The sequence below is a fragment of the Plecotus auritus genome (assembly GCF_963455305.1).
Source record: "Plecotus auritus genome assembly, chromosome: 1".
Taxonomy (NCBI): domain Eukaryota; kingdom Metazoa; phylum Chordata; class Mammalia; order Chiroptera; family Vespertilionidae; genus Plecotus; species Plecotus auritus.
Genome location: NC_137770.1, coordinates 182,536,882 through 182,559,561, shown reverse-complemented (window position 1 = coordinate 182,559,561; position 22,680 = coordinate 182,536,882). Strand labels below are relative to the sequence as shown.

Genomic DNA, 22,680 nt, shown 5'->3' with positions numbered 1-22,680 from the left:
AGTAGTAATATAAAATTCTGTCTGAATTTGTCACTTAAAATATTGTAATGCCTACTGCTCTCTTCCTGATAGAGTGGCTTCAGTAATTTTTGTACAAGATTACAATATTCAGCTTTGTTTTAATTTTTATGAATTTGATAAACTTTTTTATTATAAGTTTATTCTGAGTACTTTGTAGGCTGGTGCCAGGTATATATAGCAATGAATAAGATTAGTACTCTGTTTTCAAGACTGTTACTTGTTAGGTGGGGAATCAAATCTACGTGTAAACAATATCCGTCTTCCTATAGAAATTAAAACAGTTTTTGTGCTGTAAGAGTGACACACTGTGGCAAGATGAGGTACTTCAGTTTATGGCTATTTTTGAAAGGACAAAAATTCTTAGACTGGTACTTGAGTTTTTGTCAAAGAGGTAGTAATCAGGGCCATATTGATACTATGTTTTTCATGTAATTAATTTTCCAGCAAATGGCAATTACCTTGTTTTCTTTCTTCCTGGAAAAATAGCTTTACCATTTTTAAAAAAAATAATTGGTTTTCCTTGTCTAAAATTGAAAGAGTACTTGCAAGAACAAGGAAGAAAGTCAAATTTAGTCAAAATTCTAACAAAGATACCCACCACTTAATTATTTAGCATTCATCTATTTATACATACATTTTTATATTTAACATGTAAATAGGATCATATTTTCTGTGTCATCAATAACTTAGATTTACTAGTAGATCCTGTATTTACAGAATACTTTGTGTTTCTTAAAACATTTTTGGTGAAGCTAAGTAACTTACAGGATTGTTAAATGCTTTATGTCTTCAAAGAATAGTAAAAGAATAATAAGAGTGACCTTCCCCCCCAACTCCCTCCCACATACACACGTACTTAGTGAAGGAATTGTGGAATTAAATACTAGGGTTTTAGGTTTTTTTTTCCTCTTCTGGAGACCGTGGCTTCAGGCATTCACCATGGTCCAGCATACTGTCAGAGACTGTCCTACACTAGGCTGTCCCAAACCCCTGGTAATAGAATTATTTACCTTTATACCAAGAAGGTTGGGAAAGCATCCAAATCTGCATGTGGTGTGTGCCCAGGCCGACTTTTTGGAGTTCATGTTGTGAGACCTAAAGTTCTAATGAGGTTGTCTAAAAGGAAAAAAGGGCCTATGGTGGATCCATGTGTGCTAAGTGTGTTCATGACTGGATCAAGCATGCTTTCCTTATTGAGGAGCAGAAAATCATTGTGAAAGTGTTGAAGGCACAAACAGAGTCAGAAAGCTAAATAAATTTTTTTTAAATGAAGTTTTTTTGAGTAATAAAAACAATTAAAAGGAAAAAAATTAGGGTTTTTAAAAAGTATTTTGATTTTTTATTATTTATATATTTTTATTGATTTCAGAGAAGCGAGAGAGATAGAAACATCAAATATATATATCCTCTCTAATAAAAGGGCAATATGCAAATTAACCATCACTCTGTCACAAATATGGCAGTGCCCAGTCCTCTCAGCCCCGCCAGAGTCCCCCAGTCCAGGAGGGCAGCAGCTCAGAGTGGGCAGCATGAGCGGCCTGGCAGAATGCTTTTTTTTGTCACTGCGGCGACAAGGCAAGCGTTCTGTGTCCGGCTGCGGATAGGCCTCTGGCCAGGCCCATACATATATACATATACACACACACACACACACTGAGTGGCCAGATTGTTATGACCTCAGAGCACACAATAATCTGGCCACTCAGTATATATCCTATATAATAAAAGGCTAATATGCAAATTGTCCCCTCGACCAGGAGTTTAACCAGCAAGCAGGCTGGCCAACTGCCCATGTCCCCTCCCCCTGGCCAGGCTGGCCGGACCCCACCCATGCACGAATTCATGCACCAGGCCTCTAATATATATATATTTTTATATATATATATCACCTAATAATAGACAAACATGTAAATTGACCGTACCTCTGCTATGCCCACCAGCCAATCAGGAGTGATATGCAAATTAACCCAACAAAGATGGAAGTTAATTTGCATACACAGGCGCTGAGCTACCAGGGCGGGTGGGATGCTTGAGTCGTTGCCATGGCTACGATGCAGGTGTTCTGCCCCACCCCTGGTCTCTCAAGGCCTCTGGGCAGTGTGGGAAGGTGGGGCCGGAGCGGAAAGAGGCCGCTCTGGGGCTGGGCTGGAGTGGAAAGGCGGTGCCGGCAGTCAGGGAAAGGAAGGCCCATTCTAGCATGAATCTTCTTGCATCGGACTTCATATTTGGGCTTCGTGTGTGTATATACACACACACGCACACGCATACACACACAGAGTGGCCAGATTATTATGCGTTCAGAGATCATAATCTGGCCACTCAGTGTATATACATGTATATACAGATTTCAGAGATGGAGAGAGAGATAGAAACATCAGTGATGAGAATCATTCATTGGCTGCCTCCTGCACGCCCCACACTGGGGATTGAGCTGAAACCCGGGACCGGGAATCAAACTGTGACCTCCTGGTTCATAGGTTGACGCCCAACCACTGAACCATGCCAGCCTGGGCGAAATATCAAATATTGAGAGAGAATCATTGATCAGCTGCCTCCTCTACACCCCATACTGGGGATCGAGCCCACAACCCCAGTATGTTCCCTGTCGGGGAATTGAACAGTGACCTCCTGGTTCATAAGTCAACGCTAAACCACTGAGCCATGCCAGCCAGGCTTATGCATCTATTAATTTATTTTTAAATATATTTTATTGATTTTTTTACAGAGAGGAGAGGGATAGCGAGTTAGAAACATCGATGAGAGAGAAACATCGATTCAGCTGCTTCTTGCACACTCCCTACTGGGGATGTGCCCGCAACCATGGTACATGCCCTTGACCGGAATCGAACCTGGGACCCTTCAGTCCACAGGTCAATGCTCTATCCACTGAGCCAAACCAATTAGGGCTTATGCATCTATTTAGATTAACAAGTTAAAAAAATAGGCTTGTACTGCCCCGAAATCCATATCTTTGCCCTTCCCCAGCTTATTTTTCATACTACAGATAAATTCTTTCACTTTTTCTAGGTAATACATAAAAACATAATCCTATTTTTTATTTTTCAGTTGCAGGCCTTATCTGCTGACATAACAGACATCATAATATTAATGCAGCATTAGCTCCCTTCTCATTATCTATCTCACCTCACATGCCCAATTCCTATTCCCCAACCCTACCAATATAAGTTAATATGTAATCTTAGAGATCTTTTTTTAGTATCTACATTATGACTATGTAAATGCTTTTCATTGCTGAGCCATGTAGTATAGTACATGATTGCTTTATTTCCTTGCTTTCCGTTTTGTTTTCTCTAGTTGTTAGTGGCCTTGATTTTTCTGTTTGCTTAGTTTTCTGTGTACTTACTACTTCAACTCTATACTCCTCCCCAGCTGTCTAAGTTTACCTTCAGTCTTTAGATACTTCAGGTATCCTATCAGTTTCATATTCTTGAGAAAGTGTCTTTTAGTGTCTTACGACGTGCCCTGAATTAGACTGGTTGTGTTATAGGCAAGCTGATCAGCTGTGGCCTTGAGATCTCATTTCCTTGACAACCTAACTCATTAGTCAACAGAGCCAAATATGAACAGTACAATGATTGAAATTTCTTTTGAGAGCCAAATTTTTTAAACTTAAACTTCTTCTAACGCTACTTCTTCAAAATAGACTCTCCCAGGCCGTGGTATTTTGTGGAAGAGCCACACTTAAGGGGCCAAAAAGCCACATGTGGCTCGCGAGCTGCAGTTTGCCAACCACGGACCTAAGGAATCCTATTGTCTCTGTTGTGTTGGATCTCTTGTTTCTGAATTTCATGCATGTCTTTTCATTTATTCCCCTGGTTTTGTAAGGGCTTACCAGGGGGTGAGTGAATAATACAGTGGAGCTAGATGGCCTGGTTTTAGATCCCAGTTTTGACATTTTCTAGTAATTTATATAACCTTAAGCAAATTATCTCTGTTTCTCTATGTTTTCATCTGTAAGTGGGTACAGTTATGGTACTGACCCATAGGGAAGTCTAAGCTCTTGGAAAATGTTAGCTGCAGATATCCACAATACTTTGCATTGGAAGTGTTGTATATGCCATTTGTTGTTTTCTGCTTCTCTCCCAATATCAGTTCTTGCCATATTGTGTGAAACTTTTTTTGATCAAACCATTTTTCTCGCTTTTTTAACTCCCTCAGGGCTTTTAAACAGATTTATGGCTGGTCATATTAACCACAATATATTAAGACTACATTTTTCAGCCTCCCTTGTGGTCATTTGGCAAAGTTCCAATAGGATGTAAGCATAAATACATGATAACTTTTGAAAAGTGTTCTTTAAGGATCCCTTCTTCCTGTTGGTTGAGATATTATTGTGATAATGAGAATCACATATTGAGGATATTGAAGAATAAAGTAGAATTATTTTTTTAATTTAATCTTTATTGTTCAGATTATTACAATTGTTCCTCTTCCCCCCACCCCATAGCTCCCCTCCACCGGGTTCCCACCCCACCCTCTGCCCTTACCTCTCCCCCACTGTCCTCATCCATAGGTGTACGCTTTTTGTCCAGTCTCTTCCCACACCTCCCACACCTCTTTCCCCCTGAAAATTGTCAGTCCACTCCCTTTCTATGCCCCTGATTCTATTATATTTACCAGTTTATTCTGTTCATCAGATTTTTTATTCACTTGATTTTTAGATTCACTTGTTGATAGATATGTATTTGTTGTTCATAATTTTTATCTTTACTTTTTTCTTCTTCTTCTTAAAGAATAACTTTCAACATTTCATATAATACTGGTTTGGTGGTGATGAACTCCTTTAGCTTTTTCTTATCTGTGAAGCTCTTTATCTCACCTTCCATTCTGAATGATAGCTTTGCTGGGTAGAGTAATCTTGGTTGTAGGTTCTTGCTATTCATCACTTTGAATATTTCTTGCCACTCCCTTCTGGCCTGCATAGTTTCTGTTGAGAAATCAGCTGACAATCGTATGGGTGCTCCCTTGTAGGTAACTGTTTTTCTCTTGCTGCTTTTAATATTCTCTCTTTGTCTTTTGCTCTTGGCATTTTAATTATCATGTGTCTTGGTGTGGTCCTCTTTGGATTCCTTTTGTTTGGGGTTCTGTGCACTTCCTGGACTTGTAAGTCTATTTCTTTCACCAGGTGGGGGAAGTTTTCTGTCATTATTTCTTCAAATAGGTTTTCAGTATCTTGCTGTCTCTCTTCTTCTGCCACCCCCATAATTCGGATATTGGTATGCTTGAAGTTGTCCCAGAGGCTCCTTACACTATCTTCAAATTTTTGGATTCTTTTTTCTTTTTGCTTTTCCGGCTGAGTGTTTATTGCTTCTTTGTATTTCAACTCTTTGACTTGATTCTTGCAGTCCTCTAGTCTGCTGTTAGGTCTCTGTATAATATTTTTTATTTCAGTCAGTGTATGTTTAATTTCTAGTTGGTTCTCTTTCATATCCTCGAGGGTCTCGTTAAATTTATCGGCCTTTTCTAGAAAATTCTTGAAAAACCTTATAACAGTGGTTTTGAACTCTATATCCAGTTGTTTGCTTTCCTCCATTTCTTTCATTTGTGATCTGTTTCTTTGTCTCCACATTTTCGTTGCTTCCCTGAGTTGGTAGAATAGCTTTGTGTGGTAGGTGTTTTCTAGGGCCAGTGGCTCAGCCTCCTCAGTTACCTGAGGTGGACACTCTTGGTGCACCCCTTTGTGGACTGTGTGCTCATCCTTGTTGTAGTTAAATCTTGATTGTTGTTGGTATCACTGGGCGGAATTGACCTCCAGGCCAATTGGCTGTGAGGATCAGCTGTGTCTATGCTAATATTAATATCCCTTAATATTAGAACTTCTGTGCTGGAGACACTCTTATGAGACAAGACTTGCAAAATTGCAAAAGCCTCTGTGCTCAGCTTGGATGGGGCGGAGTTTCAGGGCGGAGTTTCAGGGCGGAGCATACAGCCTTGGTTTCCTGTCATCCCTGCCCTATGAGGCCTCTGGGTCTCCGTGTCCCTTGGTAATCACTGCAAGCACCTCTGAGAGAAAGCCGCCCTCGAATTTTGCCTGCTGCCAGACAGTCCAGTTTCCCCCCCGAATGAGTCGGCATTCCCACAAACTTGCCCGGAACTGGAGTTCAGCGCAGTCAGGAGCTTCTGTCTCCCTCCTGCTTTAGAAAGCCAGCTGCGCACTCAGCCGCCCGTGCACACAGCCGCCCTTCCTCTCCGCGTGCAAGCCTCCATACCTCAGCTTTTTGCAGCTCCTCTGAGTCTCAATGTGCTTTCCTCTTTTCTTCTAGTTGTAGAATTTCCACTCAGCCAGCTTTACTGTGGTTCTGGATGGTGTCCGTTTTGTCTTTTAGTTGTAGTTTTGATATTGTTGTGGGAGGCAGCAGTTTAGTTGTTTATTTATGCCACCATCTTGGTTTCTCTCTCTAAAGTAGAATTCTTGATTTTGGAACTACTGTACCATATCTGAACTGCTTTCTCAGGTCCTCATTTATATGACAGAGAAATACACTTATGTTTTATTTATACTTCTGATGTTTTGGGTTTATTATCACGCATAACTGAACTGTATCCTATTAGATTCATCATTCAAACTTTCTCCTTGAAAATCTATCTACTTTTTATATTCATGGACAGTGTAGTGTATCACTCACTACCAGATAGACCTAAATTCTAAACTAGCAGCAATAATTTGGATCATCTCTAATGCTGGTTGGCTTGTATGGGGGTAAGGGAGGAACCCATACAAGAATTTCAAACATAAAAATTAGAATAGTATAACGAACCTCCCATGTGTTCATCACAAGCTTCAGTTACCAGCTGATGTCTGATCTTGTTTTATCTATACCCTCATCTTCTCCCTTCCATCTCTTACTATTTGTAAGCAAATTTCAGAATTCAGTTTTTATTTCTAAAAATTCAAATACATACTTAAGGTTTTTTATCTCTTAAAACCACAGTAACATTGTCACACCTAATAAATATCAATAATCCCTTAATATTAGAAAATAACCATTCAAGTGTTCAAATTTCTATTTCCTCATAAATGTCATAAATATTTTTTATTTGTTTAGAGTTAGTTAGAATTAGGATCCAAATAAGGTTCACAAGAGATTGTTTGATAGGCCTTTGTAACTATTTTAATCTGTAGGTTCCTCATCCACCTATCTCTTTCTTTTCCTATAGTATCTTTGGTGAAAAAACTGGATCATTTGTTCTATAGCTTCCTATTCTGGACTTCTCTGGTTAAACCTCCCTGGTATTGTTTAACACAAACATGTTTTTCTGAACCAGTTAATTTCTGTGAAGTTATAATTAAAAGGTTAAATGCTCCCACCATTACTACTACAAGGTTGGTGTTGTGTTGTTTCATCAGGAGACACTAGTGTCTGGTTGTTCCTTTTTTGTAATGTTAGCTTATCTCTTACTTCTCTAGGTTCTGTCCTAATGAATTGATCTTCTGTGAGTCAAAACGGTTCTTTCTTATTTCTGAGCTTATTACTCTGAAAGGACTTCCTAGATTCTAGATTTTATTAGTCTCCTTGTGATAAAAGTGCCCATTAAATTTGTTTCCCTTATAATACCAGTTGTTAACACTTAAAATTATTTGTTGCATGTCTTTTCTGATGACCATAAACCACATGAGGACAGGGACTGTGTCTACATAACAGGTACCTTCACCAGTCAGGGTAGTACTTGCTAAAAATAAGAACATAATAAATGGTAGTTGGTTATAGTTTAAAAGTTTTTTGTTTGTTTAACTTTAAGGTCTTAAATTTTAATTATTTAGGAAGGTACTAGTTATAGTAAAAAGAAAAGAATATGGATTTTAGAATCTCTTATCTTTGTCACCTTGAAAATTGAAGCTTCACTTTATTGATCCAGAACTGGTAGACTGATCTTGTAATTGCTGTGAGGATTTAATGTTAGAGAATAAAAGACATCTAGTAGTTCATAGCACATAAAAAGTACAGAATACATGTTCTTTCTGTACTTCCTAGTTATTCGTGTTGGTTCTTTCACACACACATCACAAACACACATTCACACCACAGTAGGCAGGAGATTGTTTTTTGTTTTGATGGAACCCCCTTAAAATCTTCAAGGCACTGATTCTCATATATCCTGCTGTTTACATATAATCTTTTCTCTGGAAAGCACAGAGTGGGAGGTCACATTGTGATTATGAATGTTTTCCTTGTGAAAATGTAAAGTAGTGTGCCAATAACTTTATATTTCACAATGCCATTTTGTGATATGGTTAATTTTTATTTTTAATCCTGCAGTACATTGGTTTTCAAATAGATTGGAGATTTCCTTTCTTTCTTTTTTTTTTTTTATATATATATATTATTGATATTTTACAGAGAGGAAGGGAGAGGGATAGAGAGCTAGAAACATCGATGAGAGAGAAACATCGATCAGCTGCCTCCTGCACACCTCCCCCTGGAGATGTGCCCGCAACCAAGGTACATGCCCTTGACCGGAATCGAACCCGGGACCCTTCAGTCTGCAGGCCAACACTCTTTCCACTGAGCCAAACCGGTTTCGGCGAGATTTCCTTTCTTGCCAACTTATTCTAAGTTAGATATGAAAAACGTATATTTTTATAAACTGAATTTTTATGAAATTACCTTAGTATATCCTATAAACATTTAATCTCTATTACTTGAGATTCTCTGTGAATTTAGAAATTCATAGAAATTATTTAGAATTGTTAATGTGATTCGTAACATGAATGAATATGCTAAATAAGATTGACATGAATCAAAATCAGGTGTGGTTTATCCTAACAGATGATTTTACTTTATTTTTCTTTATTCCATTCTGGATTGTGGACTTTTTCTTTTTGCCCAACAAGCTTTCAGATAGCTATTTGGCTTTGTAATCCTTTCACTAAGGATTTTTGTAATGTTTTTCAACATAATATTTTTTCAACTACCTGTTTGGAAAATTTTTAATTCTATTATAGCTTTTACATTATGAAGTATTCATTGTGTCCTTTAGAAAAATAAGTAGAAATACATTTTAAAAGAAATTCTTACTAAAACAGGTGTATTGAAATTTTTGGAAAATCTTTTATCAAATTATTGAATTGGTCATAGTTAACTTTTGATTCATGCATTATCTTTCCAAGTAATAGTCTAAGCTTAAGGGTAAAATATCAAGTGACAACAAATAATTGGAGTTTTGAAAGCTTAGGGATTGTACTGATGATAGGGGAAAATATGTTTTAGGAAGATTAATCATTTACTAATATGTCATAGTCATAGGAAGTGGCAAAAATGGCTAGAGATCAGGTATGCAGTTATTACATTTGGTATTATTACCCTTGGTAATAAAGGTGAATCTGAAATTTTAAAAGACAAAACTTGAGACATATAAGAAAACACCTACCAGGGTCACAGTTACAAGTGTGGAATTGTGCATTCTGGGGAGAAAGCTATTGTATGTCAGTGTGCTAAGTTTGAGGTCACAGGATTGTCAAAGTGAAACAGAAATAATAAATGTAAATATGAAGAATCAGGTTTCTTAGCATTTAATTAAGGTCATTAGTAAATTTTTAAATTAAAGTTATTTCCTCAAAAGAAAGAAAATGATACTGGCTTTCTGTTCACTAGATCTGAACTGTTAAATTGTTTTCTTTTTATGCCATAGTTCACAAAGATGTCCAAAACTAATGGCTTATCAGAAGATTTGATATGGCACTGTAAAACATTGATCCAAGAAAGAGATGTAGTTATAAGGCTTATGAACAAATGTGAAGACATTTCAAATAAATTGACGAAACAAGTTACCATGCTCACTGGAAATGGAGCTGGATGGAACATAGAACAACCCTCTATTTTGAATCAAAGGTAATATTTGTTGTACACACCTATTCATTATTTCACCACAGTTGTATACAATTTCTGAATTTATTTCTATAATATGCCTAGGGAACTTAAATGTGGAAGTGATATGAAAATTAATAATGTTAAAAGGGAAGCCCAAGGTTTTTTATATGGCACATAGGTGGTATATGATTTGCTTTCCATTGACTTCCCTCCTTCCCCCAATTAGGATATTTTACTTCATCATACCATAAATTAGAGAGAGGAAATATTATGGTCTTATATGACCTAGATTTTCCTTGTCTGATTACATATACAGATAATTTCATATATAATCACAGACACTGAAAAGGTGGTTTTAGATATGCCTTTCCATAATTTGATACTTAAAAAAATCAGCTGCTTAATTGCATCAATGTAAAAATTTCTGTATTAGCTTAATGTCTTTTTTTTTTAATTTTTAGAATGAGAGAGAGAGAAAGGAAGAGAAAGAGAGAGGGAGACACATTGATCTTTTGTTCCACTTAGTTATTAGGCATTCACTAGAGACCCAGTGCATGAAAATTCATGTACTGAAGGGGGCAGCTGGCCTGCCCCCTCTCACAGTCCAGGAGCCCTGAGGGGTGGGAGGCGACCGGCGATCAGGGGAAGGAGTTGCCCCATCACACCTCTGCTGCTGCCATTGCCGGCAGCGCAAGCCTCGGCCAGCCCTGGTTACCTGAGCCTCGGGCGGCCCTGGGCCACTGGGCAGCTACCATCTGAGGCTTGCCTGCGCCTCGGGCTGGCCTGGGCAGCTGGGGGGCTTAGGGTGGGTCTGGCTGCAGTGCGTACCTGCCACCCCCCCACACACACACAGGGTTGAAAGGACTGGGGGACTCTGGTGGGACTGAGGGGGCTGGGCGCCGCCATCTTGTGGCTATGGGTGCTTCCATCTTTGTGACGGTGTGATGGGAATTTTGCATATTCCCTCTTTATTAGATAGGATTGGTTGAGTCTTGTATGTGCCCTAACCTGGCACATAAATTTGGCATATCTGGACGACTTAACCAATTGAGCTATTTAGCCAGGGCCTATTTTTAATCATAAATAAAATGAAATGGTTAAAATATCCTGTATCTATGATTAAATGTTTTAAATGCTTTCAATAGCCCAGATTTGTAATTTTTTTTTTTAGGGTAGAACAACATCAAAAATGAAAAGGGCACTTTCATTGAATAGATTATATAAGGAAAGATTATTCCCCCAAACTGTTACTCTTAGTAAATACCTTGTTATAATTCTTGCAAAAAGTAGACCCTAAGTTTTAAGTAGTTTGGGAACTCAGAATGTTCAGAATATTTCCCTTTTTTAAAAATGTGCAAAATTGTTTACTGTGATGATATTTATAAGTGGCAAAAACATGAAAACAATCTAAGTTCCAAAAATCAGAGAGTAGTTAGAATGAATTATGAGGTACATCTGTTCAGTATATTTCTGATAGGTATTTAAATAAGATTAGCACTAGGGCCCTGACCAGGTGGCTCAGTTGACTGGAATGTCATCCTGTACACCAAAAATGTTGCAGGTTTGATTCCCAGTTAGGACACATACCTAAGTTTCGGGTTCAATCCCTGTTTGGGGTGTGTATGGGAGTCAACTGGTCAATGTTTCTCTCTCCCCCACCCCTCTCTCAAATCAATAAACATATCCTGGAGTGAGGATTAAAAAAAAAAAAAGAATAGGGTCTCCTTAAAATTAATTACCGTAGTTGGTGATTTTATTTACTTCTTTTGGTAGTGTTCTAAGTTCATGATCAAAGCATATTTGCTGATCATTGGTTAATTAAAACTCAAGGTGTGGTTTCTGGCCTTTAATAGTAAGCTACAATCTTTTCTGTGCCCTTCCAGGGTGCTATGGGATGGTGTGTAGGGAAACATGATGCAGTTCTCACAAAGAAGCTCTTTTCTCTGTTGCATAGAAAGAACTATGGCCATGTCAGCAAATTCATCTCCTAAAAGTGTAGTTGGAGCTGGTCCTTCTTGTTCTACAGCATTGGATATGGGGAGTTCTTCACTCTACAATACTTGCCCAGTTGAGTCTACTTTATCATAATTCGGAGTTTAAAAAATTGAGTGCTTTATTGCATCACTTAAAAATTTTTTTTCTTAAATCCACATTTACAAAGTCCTCTTGTTTGTAAATAGTATGATCAGGTAATAAATTGCCCTTTCCATTAAACTGAGGATTTTTAATGGAATATTTAATAGATGATAAAAGTTTTTTTAAAAAGGTTTTTTATTGGATCTAGTCCAAGGTACAACTTCTAAAAATCTTTATAGATATTCTCTATAGAATATTTATAGATGCATTTTTAGGGGGTGAAATTTGTTGTCTTGGTTTTTGTTTTTAGCCAAGGTAGGAATTGGACAACCAATTTTACTTGTTATACTAGCCAGGCATCAAGAAGTAGTTTCTTTGCCTCGGGAAAGGATTTATTAGCACAAAAGAAAATATTAGACTATGCTGATGAATAAGCTACCATGCTCTTTCTTAACAGAACAAAATCTCTGTAGCAAAGTTTACTTTGAAGCAAAATTATATTGTGTTTATTTTCTTATTATAAGTTTATATGAATTACATAAGATGGAAAATGACTTTTAGAGATCAAGGAAATACAGACATACCATAACTCCTCATTAAAAATAAGGTCTTTGGAGGGAAAAATAAGATTTTTCATATGTATCTCAAAATCACTACATTCATAATCTTAAAATGTCAAAACTAAAATTGCCTAAAGTTAAAATATAATATACGAGAGAAAAAGATAAAAAACACAGTATATCCCCTTTTTTATTCCTATCATAGATATGTAGCCATCTGTCAAGCTTTAGCAGTTTATCTAAAATTTATTAAACTGTTTTAACTGAAGAGATTTATCAATGTTTAATATAAAATGTGTTTTGTCTTTCTGGGCTAAATTTAACAAGGTTCTTTGGATCTTGTTCTCCCTCAACTTGACAGAATGGTTCCCTGTCCTATTCCTACACAGTCGCTTTGAAACCATTTGACAGTGGTATGAATGCAAATCTATACTGTAGGTGTGGTTTGACTAACTCAAAATACTATGTTGATGCAAATATTTTAGTAGTTTGGATACACACCAATGTTGTGGCAGTATTTTCAGCAGTGCTGTTACACTCATGGGACATAAAACTTTGGTCAATTAACATCCTTAATCTGTTTCATATGAACTACTTCAAAGCAGGCTCTGTAGCCCTGTATTTTTCTGTATTTTAAACTCAGATTTAACACATTGTATGTACTCCTGTTGTTTCTAATTCTTACCTTTCAGAAATAATTTCTTTTTTTAAATTGTCTAAAGTTTTACATATGTCTCCTTTTTCCCCCATTGATTCCCCCCCCCACCTCCCACCCCCAGCCATTCCCATCCTGGGCAAGCCCCTATTGCCCCAGTGTCTATGTCCATTGGTTGTGCTAATACGCATGCATACAAGTCCTTTGGTTGCTCTCTAACCACCCCCCCCCCCCACCATTTGTCTCTGGATCTATTCTTGTTCATCAAATTATGTTGATCATTATATCCCACATATGAATGAGATCATGTGATATTTATCTTTCTCCGACTGGATTATTTTGCTTAGCATAATGTTCTTCAGTTCCATCCATGCTGTTGCAAATGGTAAAAGTTCCTTCTTTTTTATAGCAGCGTAGTATTATTCCATTGTGTACTAGCAGATGTACCACAGTTTTTAAATCCACTCATCTACTGATGGGCATTTAGGCTGTTTCTAAATCTTAGCTATTATAAATTGTGCTACTATGAACATAGGGGTGCATATATCCTTTCTGATTGGTGTTTCTGGTTTCTTGGGATATAATCCTAGAAGTGGGATCACTGGGTCATATGGGAGTTCCATTTTTAACTTTTTGAGGAAACTCCATACTGTCTTCCACAGTGGCTGCACCAGTCTGCATTCCCACCAGCAGTACACGAGAGTTTCTTTTTCTCCACATCCTCGCCAGCACTTGTCTTTTATTGATTTGTTGATGATAGCCATTCTGACAGGTGTGAAATGGTATCTCATTGCTGTTTTGATTTGCATCTCTTGGATAATTAGTGACTTTGAGCATGTTTTCATATGTCTCTGGGCCTTCTGTATGTCCTCTTTCAAAAAGTGTCTATTTAGGTCCTTTGCCCATTTTTTGACTGGATCATTTATCTTCTTTTTGTTAAGTTGTATGAGTTCTCTGTAAATTTTGGAGATTAAACCCTTATCTGAAATATCATTGAAAATATGTTCAACCATGAAGTGGGCTTTCTTGTTGTTTTGTTGATGGTTTCTTTTGCTGCGCAGAAGCTTTTTATTTTAATGTATTCCCATTTGTTTATTTTCTCCATAGTCTCCATTGCCCTAGAGCTGTGTCTGTAAAGATATTGCTACTTACGATATGTCTGCTATTTTGCTGCCTATGGAGTCTTGTATGATTTTTATGATTTCCCATCTTACGTTAAAGTCCTTTAGCCATTTTGCATTTATTTTTGTGTATGGTGCAAGTAGGTGATCTAGTTTCATTTTTTTATTTTTATTTTTTGCATGTATCTGACCAAATTTCCCAGCACCATTTATTGAAGAGACTGTCTTGACTCCATTGTATGCTCTTTCCTCCTTTGTCAAATATTAATTGAACATAATGGTTTGGGTCATTGTTCTGTTCCATTGGTTTATATGTCTGTTCTTGTGCCAGTACCAGGCTGTTTTGAGAACTGTGGCTTGGTAATATAGCTTAATATCTGGTATGTGTTTCCTCTAACTTTGTTTTTGCTGTGGCTATTCGGGGTCTTTTTTTATTCCAGATGAATTTTTGGAGAGTTTGTTCTAGATCTTTGAAATATGCTGTTGCTATTTTAATGGAGATTGCATTGAATCCGTAGATAGCTTTGGATAGTATGGACATTTTAATGATGTTGATTCTACCAATCCATGAACATGGTATGTTATTCCGTTTGTTTATGTCTTCCTCTATCTCATTTTTCAATGTCCTGTAGTTTTCCGAGTATAGGTCTTTTATGTCCTTAGTTAAGTTTATTGCTAGGTATCTTAATTTTTTTGGTGCAATGGTAAAGGGGATTGTTTTTTTTTTTTTCGTTTTTCTTTCTATGAGTTCATTATTGGTGTATAAAAAGGCCATAGATTTCTGGGTGTTAATTTTGTATCCTGCAGATTGCCGAAATCATTTATTAGGTCTAGTAGTTTTTTGATGGAGTCTTTGGGGTTTTCTATGTATACTATCATGTCATCTGCATATAAGGACAATTTTACTTCTTCTTTTCCAATTTTGATGCCTTTTATTTCTTTTTCTTGTCTGATCGCTATGGCTAGCACTTCCAGTACTATATCAAACAGGAATGGTGAAAGTGTGCATACCTGTCTTGTTCCCATTCTTAGGGGAAATGAGTTTAGTTTTTGTACATTGAGTATGGTGTTGGCTGTAGGTTTGTCATATAAAGCTTTTATTATGTTGAGGTATGATTCCTCTATTCCCACTTTGCTGAGAGTTTTTATCAAGAAAGGGTGTTGGATTTTGTCAAATGCTTTTTCTGCATCGATTGATATGATTATGTGATTTTTGTCTCTCAATTTGTTTATGTGATGTATCACATTTATTGATTTGTGGATATTGTACCATCCTTGCATCCCCAGAATAAATCCCACTTGGTCATGGTGTATGATCTTTGTAATGTAATGCTGAATCCGATTTGCTAGAATTTTGTTGAGGATTTTAGTATCTATGTCCATCAAGGATATTGGCCTGTAATTCTTCCTTTTTATGGTGTCTTTATCTGGTTTGGGAATTAGGGTATTGCTGGCTTCATAGTTAGTTCTTATTTGAATGCTTGGTAGAATTCCCCTGTAAAGCCACCCGGACCAGGGCTTTTGTTTGCTGGAAGATTTTTTTTTTTTAATATATTTTATTGATATTTCACAGAGAGGAAGGGAGAGGGACAGAGAGTTAGAAACATCGATGAGAGAGAAACATCGATCAGCTGCCTCCTGCACACCTCCCACTGGGGATGTGCCCGCAACCAAGGTATGTGCCCTTGACCGGAATCGAACCCGGGACCTTTCAGTCCGCAGGCCGACGCTCTATCCACTGAGCCAATCCGGTTTCGGCTGCTGGAAGATTTTTGATTACTGCTTCAATCTCCTTGGTAGTTATTGGCCTATTCAGGTTTTTTGATTCTTCCTGATTGAGTTTTGGGATCTTGTATTTTTCTAAGAATGTGTTCATTTTGTTGGAATATAGTTGTTCATACCGGTAGTATTTTTTCATAATCATTTGTATTTCTGTGGGATCGGTTGTTACTTCACCTCTTTCATTTCTGATTTTGTTTATTTGGATCCTCTCTCTTTCCTTCTTGGTGAGCCTGGCTAGAATTTCATCAATCTTGTTTATCCTTTTAAAGAACCAGCTCTTGGTTTTGTTGATCTTTTGTATTGTTTCTTTGGCCTCTATGTCGTTTATTTCTGCTCTAATCTTTATTATTTCCTTCCTTATGTGTACGCTGGGCTTTTCTTGTTCCTCTCTTTCTAACTCTTTGAGTTGTAGGGTTAGATAATTTATTACCATTTTTTCTTGTTTTTTTGAGGTGGGCCTATAGAGCTATGAACTTCCCTCTCCGTACTGCTTTCACTGTGTCTCATAGATTTTCCATTGTTATGTTTTCATTGTCGTTTGTTGCCATGATGCTTTTTATTTTTTCTTGGATCTCTTTGGTAACCCAATCATTGTTTAATAGCATGTTATTTAGCCTCCAGGTGTTTGATATTTTTCATTGTTTTTATTGTAGTTGATTTCTAGTTTTATGCCATTGTGATCTGAGAAGATGCTTGGTATGATTTCTATCTTTTTGAAATTGAAGAGACTTTGCCTGTGTCCCAATATGTGGTCTATCTTTGAAAATGACCCATGTGCACTTGAGAAGAATGTATATGGTATTCTGTGGCTTTGGGGTGAAATGTTCTGAAGATGTCAATTCCATCTGATCTAGTGAGTCATTTAAGATTGGTGTTTCTTTGCTGATTTTTTGTTTAGAGAATTTATCCAGTTGTGTTAGTGGGATATTAAAGCCTCCTACTATGACTATATTGCTGTCAATCTCTCCCTTGATATCCTCCAGAAGTTTTTTTATGTATGTGGTGGGTGCTCCTGTATTGGGTGTATATATTTATTTACCAGAGTTTTATCTTCTTGTTGAATTGTTCCCCTTAGTATTATGAAGTGGCCTTCCTTATCTCTTTTTATGTCCTTCACTTTGAGATCTAATTTGTCAGATATAAGTATTGCTACCCCAGCTTCTATTTTTTTTTTTAATATATTTTATTGATTTTTTACAGAGAGGAAGGGAGAGGGATAGAGAGTCAGAAACATCGATGAGAGAGAAACATCGATCAGCTGCCTCCTGCACACTCCCCACTGGGGATGTGCCCGCAACCAAGGTACATGCCCTTGACCGGAATCGAACCTGGGACCCTTCAGTCCGCAGGCCGACGCTCTATCCACTGAGCCAAACCGGTTTCGGCACCCCAGCTTCTTTTTCATTTCCCTTTGCCTGAAAACCTTTTTCCATCCCTTCACCATCAGCTTGTGTGTGCATCTTTTTTTCTGAGGTGGGTTTCCTGTAGACAGATATATTGGTCATGTTTTCTTATCCACTCAGTTACCCTATGCCCGTGGTCGGCAAAATGCGGCTCGCGAGCCACATGCGGCTCTTTGGCTCCTTGATTGTGGCTCTTCCACAAAATACCACAGTCTGGGCGAGTCTATTTTGAAGAAGTGGCGTTAGAAGAAGTTTAAGTTTAAAAAATTTGATTCTCAAAAGAAATTTCAATTGTGCTGTTGATATTTGGCTCTGTTGACTAATGAGTTTGCTGACCACTGCCCTATGCCTTTTGATTGGGGCATTTAATCCATTTATGTTTAAAGTTATTATTGATAGGTACTTGTTTGTTGCCATTTTTATTCTTTATCCCTGTGTTCCTTCCCCGCTTCCTATTTCTTCTTTTTACAGCAGACCCTTTAGCATTTCTTGCATTGCTGGTTTGGTAATAATAAACTTCCTTAGACCTTTCTTGTTTGTGAAACTCCTGATTTCACCCTCAACTTTGATTGATAGCCTTGCTGGGTACAGTATTCTTGGATTCAGACCCTTGCTTTCCATGACTTTGTATATTTCATTCCATTCCCTTCTGGTGATAGTCTGATGGGAGATCCCTTGCAGGTAACTTTCTGTCTCTCTCTGGCAGCCTTTAAGATTCTTTGTCGTTTGTGTTTGCCAATCTATATATATATAAAAAGCCAGCGACCAGGACACCGTAACAACGGGTTGCTGTGATGCCCACTGCGGCCAGTGAACCGGCCCGATTGGGGATGGGGCCAGCTGGCCAACCTTCCACAGCCCCTCACCCCAGTTGGCCCTGCCCCTGATGGGAGTCTCCCACCGTGATGGAGGTCAGGGCAGCTGGCTGGCCCCACCCCCGATCCCCCACCCCACCCCTGTTGGCCCGCAGCCCCTCCCCTGATCACACCCCCCACCCTGATCAGGGGCAGGGCCGGCTGGCCAACTGCCTGCGGCCCCCTTCTTCCCAGCCATCCCTACCCTGATCAGCCCCCACCACCCCGATTGACCCGAGGTCTCTCCCCTCAGCCAGATCCCCTCGATTGGCCTCCCACACACCAATCGGGGGTGGGGCCGACCATCCCACCACCCACAGCACCATCCCTGTCAGCCCCATCACCCCAGTCAGGGGTGGGGCCTGCCGGCCAATCACCCGCAGCCCCTCCCCCCAGCCGGCTGGCCAACCTCCCACTGTCTCCTCCCAACAGGCCCAGTTCCATTCTGTCCCGATTGGCCCAGCCCCCATCCATGCCCGAATTCGTGCACTGGGACTCTATTTTAATTATAATGTGTCTTGGTGTCGGTCTTTTTGGGTTCGTCTTGTTTGGAACTCTGTTAGCTTCTTGTACTTGTGTGAGTTTTTTCTTCTTCCCAATATCAGGGAAGTTTTCTGTCATTATTTCTTCAAACAAGTTTTTTATTCCTTGATGAGTTACCTCTCCTTCTGGGACCCCTATTATTCAGATGTTGTTTTGTTTCATGTTGTCCCAAAGTTCCCTTAGGCCCCTTTCCTGTTTTTAAGTTTTTTTTCCCAGTTGCGGCTCTGCTTGAGTATTTTTTCCTACCTTGTCTTCTAGCTCACTGATGGGGTCCTCTGCTTCTTCTAGTTTACTGTTGATGCTTTCTACTGTGTTCTTTATTGCAGCAATGTCATTTTTCTTTCTTTTTTTTTTTGGTTCTTCATTTCCTTTTGTTTCTTACACATATTGAATTTGTCTTCCATCTTTTTCAGCGTCCTTATAACCATTGCTCTGAATTCTTTCTCTGACATGTTGCTTGCCTCCATTTCGTTTACTTCTTTTCCAGTGGTTCCTCCTTTTCTTTTGTGTGCGGGCTGGTTCTTTGTCTCCCCATGTTCGCTCCTCTCAGGGTGTCTGGTTATGTAGCTTTCTCTTTCCTGTGTTAACTTAAAGGCACAAAATACAACATGACAAGACACAATGCATGGGGCACCAAACACAAATGTATTCCAGATACCAATAACCCCAAATAAAGGTGACCACCAGAGAAAAGAGAATTAAGGGAGAGAAAAGAGTGCAAAAATGATATTAAGGGGGGAAAATGATATTGAGAAAAGGAAAAAACATATGAGAGAAAAGAAAGAGAAGAAAAAAGAAGGGGGAAAAATATATGTATATGGGGAGAAAACTCAAAGGAACGAACAGCTAATCCAAAAAATGCAAACAACAAACACTCTGAGGTGAATGCAAACAACAAACACCCAGCTGAATCTGAGGAGGCCGAGCTCTTCCTAGGCGATCTCTGACCTTTCTGTCCACAGATTGCCTCGCCAGCTGTGTTTAATTCGCTAATTCCAGGTGGATGATGTTTGATTCAGGTGTTCCTTCTATCTGCTCTGTGGGAAGGCCCAGGGACCGTCCTCATATTCGGTGCCACTTTGTCCCCCTCTGGACAAACTTCTTAGGTGCCCGAGGCCAGGGAGGTTGGAGTCTCGGTGTTTGTGGGTTCGCAGCTGAGGCAGCTAGTCCCTGGGCGATGTGGTTGTAGGGTCTCGGTAGGTATCTGATGTCTTCCCGGTTAAAGGTAAGGCTGGGCTTCCTATCACAGCTGTTCTCCCCTTCAAGATGGCGTGGTCTGTGTGGCAGAGCCGGCTGCTCTGGGAGAGATTTCAGCAGTAGTGGAGACTGCCTGGGCAGGGGAGCCTGGTCCGCCATTCCCCAACAGTCCTGTGGAATATAGCTGTCCCTCACTCACAAATACAGACACTCCCCGCACGTCCATGCACTCTCGTTTCACGCTCTTACTCACACACTATCTTGCAGCCTCCTGTCCCATCGGCTGCCATCTTGGATCCCCCTACTTGTAATTTAGATAAATTTAACAGAGGAGCAAATATGTTTGCACACACACAAATACATAGGAATATGGGTTTCTTTGTTACAAGATCTGTATATTGCACTGTGTGCCCACCACCCAATACTTATACTTTTAAAACAAATATTTCAAAAGTAGTTAATGTCCTAATCAAAACAGCTATCAGGGCTGCATTGTGATTGTGGATGAAAAAATTTTATTTGAATGAAAAATTCTATGTAGTAGATTCTTAAAATTCCCTCATCACTTATTTTAATAGACTTATTTCTCAACATGTGTTGATAATGAAGAAATTCAGTAACTTTTATTTGTTAAGAGTATTTTTTGGCTCTTTGTGATTTACATTGGGATAGCATGTTCACCTTTGAATACATTTGTAAGTGAAGTAGTGCGCTGACCTCATCACTTTCATGGCATGTGTGTGGGATGATTTAAGCATTGTGAATGATTCAAAAATAACAAGAGGCCTCAGTTTTGACCATAGAGTTGGGGGGTCAGAGTGAGAGAGAGAGAAAACTCTTTTATGTTTGCTGTTTAATGGTTAGGAGCTGAGCACTGGATAGGTCCTAGATTGGATACTGGCTCTGCCACTGCACACATGGGTTTTGTTAGCTACATGACATTGGACAAGTTACCTCTCTGAGTTCCAGAGAACTTCTCATCTGGGAAATAGAGATGATAATAGCATCTACTTTATAATGTAGATGAAATGAAGTAATAATGCATGTGAAGCCCCTAGCAAAGTATCTGAAATATTGTGAACATTCCAATACTGGAACTTATTCTCATCATTACTGTAGTAGAAAGAATTCATTTGGATCTGGAAGTTAAAATATCTATAATATGTTGTATTTATGATTACTTTTGTAGCGAGCAGCATAGGAAAAATGTTTTGTCCAAAAAGTAATGAACTTTAAAATGAACTATAAAGATTTTAGCAAATACTGCTGATTTTTCCCCTGCCTATTCTTTTCATTTTTTTCAAATGAAAAATGTTTTATGGATGTATTCCCCACTGTTGAAACATAGATTCTGATTTAAGAAGGCTATCATTCTGTCCTACGTCTTTTACCCCTTTTCTAGTAGTGGTATATTGATTTCAGAATCTACCCATTAACTGTGTATTATGCCATACTATGTCCAGACCTTTTCCCTGTGATAAGATGTGTGTAACAGGAAATTAAGAGGACAGGATTAAAAGCTGGAGAATGGGGGGCATGGCCTTGTCCTAGGTTTTCATGTTACATGGGTTGTATTCTGTCCTAATGAGAATGAGAAAAGGCTTCCAAGTGAGATAGGCAAATTATGCTTATGTATTTTAGTCTTTATACTTAAAACTTCACATAGTTTCTTAATGTGCTATAATTCAAATCAGTACAATACAATTTTCTAGTATAAACATTAACTTAGAAATGTTATCATAGTTAATATTGCAGTTATTTAGTTAATTTGTTGACATTACATTATGACCAAATATGGGAATATATTTTTAATTCTTATTGCCAGAAGAAATAAATCAACAAATACAGAATAAAATTTGACAAGACAGAAAAAAACCCATTGTATTTTGTTATTTTGTACTGATTTTTTAAGTACATATAAATAGTTCATAACAGTAAATTAAAAGGTAAGATTAGACCTAGTATTTCAGTTTTTGTGTGCATTGTAAACCTAAATCTCCTGTGAGAAAACTAATGGAAGTATAAATCTATAACACTTGGTAACTCTCTCTTTATCAGTTTATCACTCAAGCCCTATCAGAAGGTTGGTTTGAATTGGTTGGCATTGGTACATAAACATGGACTCAATGGCATTTTGGCAGATGAAATGGTAAGTAATAACTCTATTTCTAGGATTTTTCATTAAAAGACATCCTTGCTGTCGTTAAAAAAATGAAAATTTCCTCTTAACTGTAGTTTACTTCCCTCACTTCAGTATCTATATCCCTCTGACCCCTCCCAGTTTTCTATTGCTTGTCTTGGCTCTAGCCTCTTTATTACCCCAACCCCAAATGAATATGGATTTATTGTCTATCTGATTATCAAACTAATGAATGGGATTGTACTATATGCGCTTTTCCATAGCTGCCTTTAAAATTAAAATTTATCATAGATACCTGACCTTGTTAGTAAATAACTTCATACATTTATGAGAACTTCATCAACATCATTTCCACTATTTTACTAGATATCTCTGAGTTTCTATTCTTTCCCAAATCACATTTGCTTGAACTTGGGCAGTTTATTACAGCCAGTAGTCCAGGTACTATTGCATAGAAACTTGACTTTTAACCTTACCTTCTTCCTCCAGCTATACTTT

The 22,680-nt window shown here is 38.3% G+C and overlaps 1 protein-coding gene across 3 annotated transcripts in view; it reads left to right on the top strand.

Moving 5' to 3' along the window:
* SMARCAD1 (SNF2 related chromatin remodeling ATPase with DExD box 1) overlaps positions 1–22,680 on the top strand; it is a 111,881-nt gene that overhangs the window by 64,378 nt on the left and 24,823 nt on the right. For all 3 annotated transcript variants that reach the window (XM_080682487.1, XM_080682488.1, XM_080682486.1), the window contains exons 10-11: positions 9,673–9,872; positions 22,101–22,191. In XM_080682487.1, coding sequence (XP_080538613.1) covers positions 9,673–9,872; positions 22,101–22,191 — 291 coding nt within the window. The remainder of the gene's footprint in view (positions 1–9,672; positions 9,873–22,100; positions 22,192–22,680) is intronic.